The following is a 9,983-nucleotide window of genomic DNA, read 5'->3' on the forward strand; positions in this document are numbered from 1 at the left end:
ATGAGCACAACACGCAGGCCAACAAAAATATCAGGTGACAAGAAAATTCCAGATGACACATTCCTGACAATTTTTTTTAAATACACTCACCTTTCTCCTTATCAATATATTTTGATAAACAGAAGCTTGTTTTTCCTTTCTGATCWGACAAAAAACTGTTTCAAATGATGCTAAGCTGTAGACCTTTCAGAAGCATCACTGAAGAGATGATACGTAAGATAAGGATTTAACAGGTTTGCCCTCAAAGTGGCCCTTCACGTTTCATGGGGTTCAGTTGAAAAAGCTCTGCATAAAAAGCCTTGTGGTGTTTTTGAAGCTGGGTCATTTGTCTGTGAAACAAGTATGCAATAGCATCACACGCAGATGGGCTCATCTTGTGTGTATGCAAAATCTCCTTTCTATAGAGATGAAGTTCTGACAGCCAATAGAAAATATGCAGCTGATCAATATGCCCAGAAGAAYACAAATTAGAGTAGGAAAAGAAAGGAAAAATACAAAAGAAAAAGAAAGAAAATCCCCACTGACACAAGGCAACTGGAGTTGAAAGACAGATAATGCTGCTCTCCACAGAGGAAATACAATTCATATTACAATTAGGGAGACTAACCTGCTAGTTTTCAGTGTTTTGCCTAGAAGATATTTGAAAGCACCTGTAAATGTTGCCAGAAAGGTATAAATCATCTAAAGTTAATATGATCCATAGGGCCAGCAGCACTAACTGCTGGAGWGTTCAATTCTCTGCCTCCCCTGTTGGGCCTTATGCAAAGTGTATCAGAGCTGCTTACTACAACAAACCCAGTGCATGTAACCTATCTAACCAATCTGTCCCTTACTACGGAAGCATCTAATTTCAGGTAGCTCCCTCCCGAGTTCAGACTATAGCACAAACAAGTTTAAATTCACTGAAGGAACTGCCCTCAAGCCAAAACCGAAGAGGAACATGTAGGTACCACTGTTTGAGGATTGAGAYTGTGGAAAAATGCAGCTCACAAAGCATCAGAAGTTTGCATATGCAAACCTAATTTTCTCACTTCCTAACTTGAGTATTTTGATTTTGCAATTTTAATAATGCAAAATTTTACAGTGCTATTTTAACTAAAAGCCTGCCTATTTTTATAACCTAATCATGTGGTCTAATAAAAGATACTGCATCTCCCTACACACCTACCATCATCTTTTTAATATAGATGCTTCCTGATTATAAATACAGTAAAAATATCAGACACATTAACATTAAATCAAATTGATTAGACATGCACAGTAAACAGTTAATTACTCCCCCTGCCCCCACATCAACTCCAATGGCAACCCTGATGCACTGGCTTGTATCCACAAACTAATCCCTGCCGACATGAATGTAAAGTCACACAGAAATATCAGCCACAAACAAGAATAAGCACATTAACTTACAATGGAACTTACCTAGCATGGGAAAAAAAGCTAATACASTGCAAGCAGATTTCAAAGGAAATGGGAAAGTGGGGCTCTATTTTTAATAAAAACTGAAGTGCTTTAAAAGAGTTATCACAAACATTTGGTGATTTAAGAGCTAGTAGCTAACACTGACAAACACTATCTTCTGATCTGCAGTGCTCACATAGTATCTACCAATAGTTTCTCAAAAATTTGGACTGTTCAGCTTTTTTTTTTTTTTTTTGCTTTTTTTTAAATACAAAGGTGAACACAGTTTGAATTCAAAAAGCAGTACTAATTAAGCAATTGCTTTTACCCCTTCCTTTGGATCTGTGTGAAGTCCTCCACCTGCATGGCCATGCCAACACATTCGCTTTTCTATCAGTTGCCACCTCTGGAGCAGCTGTGTGAAAAAGAAAAGTTAATTTGCAAGAACCTCAGGAAACAGGCATTTAAAGGCCAAAGAAGAAGGAACTAYTACATATCTGTTTTCCATCCCTCCYCCTCAATTGTATCAGCTTGGTTTAATAAAGGATACTACATCTCTCTACAAATTTGCCTCATCTTAAGGAAATAATACCAACAAACAGATCATAAATCTAGCAGTAAATAGCTTAGTGCAAACAGCTAGCAGGTAAAGACTAGAAAGGTCTTAAATATTTAAGTTAAAAGGACAACTATAAACTTAAAACAGGAATAAAGGACAGACAAGCCTACATACTCAAGGAAAGCTCACAGCTTTTCATAATTTTTTTTTTTGTGTGTCAGACCACATGAATCTAAGGGTCAACAAGCTGAAGTTACATCCAAAGAGCTTTGCTTTTTAAGTTACTATGACAGCACTGGTTGTTAGATAATCTGAAAGATTTCTCTCAAGTGCAACAGTCTGAAGGTTTTAAGCCAAGTTTGCTCTTCTTCTGGGGGCTGAGATATAAATTGCAATTTAACTTGATGCATTTAGAAGCCACAGAGATTTTTTCTTAAAAAAAAAGTAATGCAACTGAAATATGCACCAAGGGCTTGAGTTTCCTCGCATCTGCAAGTAGAAAGTAGAAAAATAAGTTTTACCTACCTCTGAAGCATCTAATAGTGGTCTTGAATAACCTCTCCCCAGGCTCTGCCATGATGTTTGTTTGTATATTGGTGGAATCTACATAATAGAGAAAGGTGGAAAAAACGTGAAAATGGAGCAATGAAGAGCATGCACTTCACATTCACAGAATAATCATCAAGCTTATGTAAACATGCATAATATGGGAACAAGGCAGAGAGTTTTGTGGGGTTTTTTGTTTTTGTTTTTTCCTTAATGACAGCTGACCAGAAGAAAATGAAAGGAAAACTGGTGGGGAGCAGGTGTAAATAAATTCCATTCAACTATTAAAAATGCTAACTGACAATGAACCTTTCCCTTCCCCAAGTCACACTCCCATCAGATTTCTTTTCTTTTGTCTCGTGGAAGTCCCAAAGTTCTCCCTTTCCTCTCACTTTGTTCTCCTTCCCAGTTGGCCACTGAATTCTTTGCAGATATTCTTCTTTTGTTCTTATTTTCCTAATGAATTACCATTCTCAGGCTTAGGGGCTTTGCCATTTTCAGTTTCTCCTACCTCGGCAGCTACCATTCTTGGCCCACAGACAGTACAGCTGTTCAAAGCCACTGCTCTTGACAGGGAAGCACTGGGACCATTGGAAATTACAGCAAGGCTGACTACAAGTTTTAGCTAGTCAGGATATAAAATATATTCGTTCATATGCATATTTACCAGGCATACAGCTAGGCATCAACTGTAGCATGCTTTGCACGGCATATAAAGCAATTAATTTTCCACAGGAGTTCCACACGACCTTTCCTCTAAGAGGACAAACTGGAGTATTTGCTCAATGGCAAAATATTGGCCCCTTTTTCAACTTAGCAGTGATGGCTCCACAACGTCTTTGACATACTCAATAATGAAGAAAATCACTTACCCCCAAAGCTTATTCCTGCTTTCTGAAATTCTGGTACTTCTAAACCATGTGGGCTCTATGTATCTCATTAACCGGGATTTTACTGCTTTGTTGCAATATTAGCCACACAGCTCACAGAGATAAAAATCATTGTTACAAAGGAAAAAAAAAAATCAAAAGGACAGCTCATCAGCCCAAGGCAAAAAAAAAAAAAAAAATCAAAAAGAAAAAATATTTTAAACCTTCACAAACAGCAGCAATGCCATATATATACACATGTTTTGTATTCCTTGCACTAATTTCTTTTGCTCTGGTCCTACCATTCATGATACAAGCTTACAAATTATTTACTCTTTTGCAAGGCAGGAAAGTCAATTCATCCCCATGTCTTTCACGTTAACACGGGACCAGCTCATTCCAGAAACTGCAGTTATATGACATTACAAACAGAGAAAACAATAGGCATTTTGGAATTAGGTATTTTGCACTCAGTAGGGCTAACCGACMTGTGCTGACGCTTCCAAGACCTGACTTAAATAAATAAGCTTCAATTTTAAGGCAGTTCTTTGCAGATTCACTCATAATATAGTGTCACGCCAGCACTCAAGACTCTATTTAAGCCTCCGAAGAAGGCAATTGCAGATCTAGACAAACACACTAACACACTTGCCGTAGGAACAGTGACAGCTTCATAAACAGAAAATGTAATGGAAAAAGACAAGGGCTTCAAGAGGTCTCAGTACACTACGAGCTACTGCAAATAATAATTAATTGCTATGAAGACAGTTATAAAAGGCCCCTCTAATGATAGAAAGGTAAGCATTTTGGGCAGTTAACCAGAATCGTGGCATCTGGAAAAAAGTCTCGAGTCTAAGGTGTAGAGGGGACAAAAGCTGACGGCAATCTCAAAGTCAGTGAAGGCGATTATCTTGGCAAGGCAATGCTCTTCCCCAGGCAAAGGCCGCGAGAAGCCTGCATTAAACCACGACAATGTAGGATTGATAGTAGAAGCACGATCCAGGACAAGTCTCCCAACAGCAAGAAGCGCAAAACCCACCGGCAAACCCACACGGCTCCAGGCTATTCTGTTCCTGTGTCCTACCAAGTAGTAGACAATCAAGACACTGAAACCACCACTGTCTCCAGCCAGCATTTTATTTCCTTTAAATAAATTATACTCATAAAAGATCATAGAGATACCATGTCAAAGAGGTCTAGCAGCTGACCACTTCATTTTGGAACCTCTCCTGTGCAATACCATCCTCTCCTGCTTGGCTTTACAAGAAGAAAATAACATATTGTTCTTGCATTTTTATAAAAGTTGAAATTCAGATGTTTAAATGGGAATGTTTTCTTTTGTTGAATATTCTTAGCGTACAGGGGTAGACAACTGAAGCTTCAATGCCTAATGGAAAGAAAGTAATTACTGTTCCTCAAAAATACACCTAAGTGACACCGTAAGTAATAGGTTATTAATAGTTTATATCCTTCGACCTTGAAATCCCTTCTGCCTGAAGCGCAAGAGGAACATAATATTGTAGAAGTTTACTAAAACACTGACAGATCTGCTCTCAATTACTGTTAAACAGCTTACTTAGCTGAGTGAACCTATAAATCGTCAAGAGGTTAACAGAGGAATATAGCAAAAAGGCTACATGATTTTCACAAGCTACATAAGAAAATCTAAATTTTTCATTTTCAGTGTAGTGCCTTGAAGGCGGAAGGCTTCAATCCTCTCCCAAGCTCCTGCTGAAAAGCAAGTTGCAAAAGACAAACTGAGAATAATTAAACATTGGCAAGGTGACCACTGCACTCCCAGCAGATCTTGCAGCCATCACAGTAGTATTGACCAAAGAGCCCACGTTCCCTGAGGAGCGCTTGGGGCTCCACTGTCACTCACTGCACGTCCTTCAACAGACCTGGCTAGCAAAAGGAAGGCAAATTTGTACCATATTACAAAAGATAAAAGTTTATTACTRCTTTGAAGGAGCAGAAGCAACTCCCGTTTGTTTCTAAGCCTGAGAAATTAAGAGAGGAAATGGTCATTTCCTAATTTTTGAACATCTGACTTTGCAATCATTATTTTGGAAATGATTCCATATACTTTAAAGGATGCAGTCTAGTACAACTGCACATAAAAGGCATGTTTCTAAAGTTTCATGACTGCGGGTAGTAGGTTAAACAGCATAAACACAAACAATTGGGATTAAACATTTGTTCAAGGTCAAATCCCTACTTAGAAGCTTCCCTACTGAATTTCCAAGCGCACTAGTGAGATAGTCAGGGTACACACAGAGATTACTGCATAAATCTAATGGGGATTATATAAAACGGATTGTACTAGAAAAGATAAACGAAAGTAGGATTCAAGTGCCTACCTAAGCAGTATTCACAGCACAGCATCATCCACCATGGGGTGGGTTCCTAACTCTCTACAAGCCCAGTATTTCCCATACGAGTTTCAGAGCGAATTTCCCTGCTTCCACCTGCTCTACTTCATAAACTATCCTTCCTCGCAACAGTTCTCAACAGTATTAGAGGTGCAGTTTCAAAGACAAACAGGAAAACATTTCCCTGTTCAGTAGCATTTCTTCCTCTATAAAGGGATTTATACAGAAAACTGAAACAATCTCAACTACACTACGTTATTATGCACACATCCATCAGTTCTGAAACTGGAAGAAAGGTTTTATAACAAACTAAATCTTAGGGAATTAAGTTCTGATCTTGCTGTATTTCTTTCATGTGGTATGTGCTGTGCTCAGGAGATGACAGAGATGGTTGACTTATACTCCCCATGAGTCAAACTGTTCAACTAAAACAGCAGAAAGTCTTGAGGAATTCAGCAACACACACAGATATCGGAAATGAAATGTGCAGACAATGAACACTGGAGACTCTGAAGGACAGACCAGGCTTTTGTGCCAGAGGGAGAAGGCAAAATGCAAATAAGTTTAACCAAAATACCTGAAACTTCTCTTACTGCAATTCCTTACAGCAAGGACTACTATGAAATTAAACACAACACACTCCTTATCACACGTCATGTAGCAGCTGGAAGGCAAAGATAATGCAAGGAAAAAGGCTCTTCTATTTTTACTGTTACACTTTATGATAATTTATACAGCCTTGCTTTTTACAACTGCCAAAGTCAGCTCTGAACAAAACCCCTCTACAAGTTCTAGAGAGAACAGAATTTAATATTGCTTTTATTTTGAATGCACATAAACTGCTTTACAAAAAAAAATCTAAACTTCCTGGAAAAACAAAAATATAGTCCTTCTTTAGTCACTTGTCCAGGTTCCCCAAACAGGGGAACCTCATCCAATCAGCTGGTTCTCAATATTTCTACCAAGCAGTGATCTAATTGCTCTGATGCAATTAATATCAAAGGAAAGGGCAAAGGAAAGAGTAACATTTGTAGAAATACAAATCCACCTCAATCCTAAGAACTGCAGTTTGATCACCATCCCATGATGTGTCAGAGACAACACACGCTTATTTACGACGTTTGTTTTTCCYCTTCCTAAATGCATCCGTCTTCCTCTTCTCCAAGAGGCAAATGTCACTTCTCTCATTACTCAGAAAAGCAAGACTGATCAAAAAACRTAAGAGGGAAAGCAGACTTGGGTCATCATCTGCAATGCAACAGCACTAAATAATTTTTATTATCTTTAAATTGTAGTGTACTAGATGCTACAAAAAGCACATAGATTGTTCTAGCTCTCTGAAAAGCTGCCAACCCAGCCAGAAACAACCAAGATAAACAAGACGGAGTTGTTAAAACCTGGATTTAYCACCTGTTTGGGTCTCTGCCAGTCTTCTCTTCCATATGATATTAGCAAGCTGGCTCATGAGGACGTATTTTGCATTTCCTGTCCTTTGGTTATAGTCTGCCAGGTAGCAAAAAGCCAAAGCCATCCATGCCCGATACCCAGACTACAGAAGTAAAGGCATGAAGGAGCTTTCCCATGCCCAAAAGAACCTGCACTACTTGCTGAATAAACATCAGCAAGGCAGGTTAGGCATTTCTGCCTCTTCATTGTTACTCGAGGATGCAATCTGCAATTATGACAGCTCAAAAACTTTATTCTTAAGGTGTACCACAGTGCTTAAAGAGCAGAAGTCATAAGTGACCACAAARCGCCCCTAGATCAAAGCTGACAGTCAGCTCATGGTAACCTGCAGACTTCCACAAGAATATAAGCTATATAGCTTGTGAACTTCAATAAATCTTTTCACTATGAGGCATACAACTTAAGGTAATTATAAACAAAAGTAATTTGTTTTAAATGTTTAAAACAAAAACGTTGTTTGTTTCAACTTTTAAAAATATAGAAAGGTTTCAGAATTTGCCCATTAGAAAAAAACAGTCTTCATTAATGTCTAAACAAGAAAAATCACTAGCTAATCGCACAAGGTTTCAGAATTTGTCCATTAGAAAAAAACAGTCTTCATTAATGTCTAAACAAGAAAAATCACTAGCTAATCGCACCAAACTATGGTTTGCTGAAGCTCTGAAATAGCTTTTGACAGTTGCTTTGGCTGGAGCAAACATTTCTTAAACTAGCTGAAAAAGTGAAAATGCAAAATGGGTACTGAAATAGCAAAACAGTGCATTTTCCTTTGTCAAAAGACGAACAAATGGTTAAAGAGTGATGGCTAGTCCCAAAACGTTGAAGGGCATCAGAACCAAAAAAGTCCAGGAGCTTCAGTTTGAGCTGTCTCTTAGATCATAATTAAATAAATTGGTTTGGGCTAAGCAGGCTTCTACAAACCTTGTCATTTATTCATTACATGTGGWAAAAAGTTTACTTATAAAATTGTAAAAATACAGCCATGCAAAGGCAAAACAGTATTAAGCTAAATACTTTTTTTTATACTACCATGTTTGCACAGTTGCTTATTCATAGACATTTAAAGTAAGTTTCCAAGAGCGCTGGACATCATGAAGCACATACATAGTTGAAAATTTGGTCTGCATCAAATTCAACTCTTAGCTTCTTTCTTAGACAAGTTTCCAAATTAAAACTCCCAACAATTTACTGCTTCAGTCCTGCTCATCTTCTCTTCTACGTAATAAGAACTTGCCTTTAGCCTGTGACCAAATTCTGTCTGTCACGGGCAATTAATCAGGGCAAACGACAATGAAAAGCTTTTCATAAACAGTTATACTCTAGGAGGAGGAAAAAAAAGGTTTAAGATGATTATCAAATAAAATTAATAGCTCTGAGTCTAGGGCAAGCGCAGTTATTCAGACTTTGAGATACACTTCCTTCACTCATTTCAAAAATTAAATCCATTCAGTTTGAGGTATTTGCTCAATTTAAAAAAAAAAAAAAAAAAAAAAAGAGGAGCCAGGGGAAGAGCTGAGGAAAGAAAGTAAACCATTGCTTAGAACATGTTACCACAGCCTTCCACTGATGATTTTCTGTGTGTACATTAGTTATAACTAACCCTCACATATACGAATTTGCATTGTCCAACACCACAGTTGTCATTATCAGTAGTCTATAACCAAACACGTTTTGTACCCCACACTCTGCATTAGGGCACAAAACAGGCCTCCATTGTGCCAGAAGTTACCAACAAAACTAAAATCCAAACAAGAAAATGGAAGCGTTTAAGTTGTAAAAGATGCTCAGATCTAGCCTTCTAATATTGTGCTACTAGGGAGCKATGAAAGATATAAGTTTTTGAAAGAATACTACTAAACACTTGGGGCCAACCAGGCAGAATTCCTAAGTGTCAAGAAACTGATGGGAGACAACAACAGAAAAGGTCATCAACGAGAAAAAGGAGAAAACACAGAGCTCAGTCCTCACTGATTTAGAAAAGACAAAGAGACAAAAAGGTACATACACAAAACCCATGTGTTTCAGCATTAACAAATATGAAATGGTCTTCTCAACATAGATCTCTTAATCTCATGCTTAAATACAATAAAAATTAAAAAGTGGGATGAATAATTAATGTCARACACAAATGCAGTTTTACCTGCATTGCATACCTGCAATCTAATATAAACAGAGATTTCACTTTGAAAAGCACCTTAGGACAGAACATGCCAATCTTCTTAAAACTACAAGTTTAACACACACATAAGGGAAGAGGGTGTCATAGGAGAGATAACGAACTGCAGCAGCTCTGGGGACCTGCCTCCAGGAGAACCTCGGGCTGGGCAGGCTGGTCGGTCCCAGGGCGACCCGGTGCTCGTGACAGTCCCCGATTTTCTCCTCCACGCAGCTCCTCCTAACACACAAGACCCAGCCTGCTCAGCAGCATCCAAGCTCACATGACCCCGCTGCAGGGCTCTCTACGCGGCCTTTCTGCGGGCCGCAAACCGAACAATGACCATTTTTCGGCCAGGACAGCGCTACCGAAGGGAGGGTAATGCGCCGCGGCGCGACGAGCCCGCCGGGGCCGAAGGGCAGGCGGTCCCCCGAGCTCCCCCGCCGCGGGCGCCAGGCTGACTACCGGGCTATTGCTACAGCTTCCCTGCGACGGGGGAGGCCGCCTGAAACGCGGGGGCCTTCACACAAACCCGCGGGCCACGAGAGGCCGCCGAGGAGCCCGGGCCCCGCCGCTGCCGGCCCGGCCTCGCCGCCCCCCCGGGGCCCCCACGC

General features: G+C 39.5%; 1 protein-coding gene across 1 annotated transcript in view; it reads right to left on the minus strand.

Annotated features, from left to right (window-relative positions):
* ABCB7 (ATP binding cassette subfamily B member 7) overlaps nucleotides 1-2,557 on the minus strand; it is a 31,564-nt gene extending 29,007 nt beyond the window's left edge. Inside the window, exons 1-2 of the mRNA XM_026038923.1 lie at nucleotides 2,486-2,557; nucleotides 1,730-1,816 (exon numbers count right to left, since the gene is read on the minus strand). Coding sequence (XP_025894708.1) covers nucleotides 1,730-1,783 — 54 coding nt within the window. The 5' untranslated portion in view covers nucleotides 1,784-1,816; nucleotides 2,486-2,557. The remainder of the gene's footprint in view (nucleotides 1-1,729; nucleotides 1,817-2,485) is intronic.
* Nucleotides 2,558-9,983: the final 7,426 nt, after the last annotated feature.

This window comes from Nothoprocta perdicaria, unplaced genomic scaffold (genome assembly GCF_003342845.1).
Source record: "Nothoprocta perdicaria isolate Ctin4 unplaced genomic scaffold, notPer1 scaffold_22, whole genome shotgun sequence".
Lineage (NCBI taxonomy): Eukaryota > Metazoa > Chordata > Aves > Tinamiformes > Tinamidae > Nothoprocta > Nothoprocta perdicaria.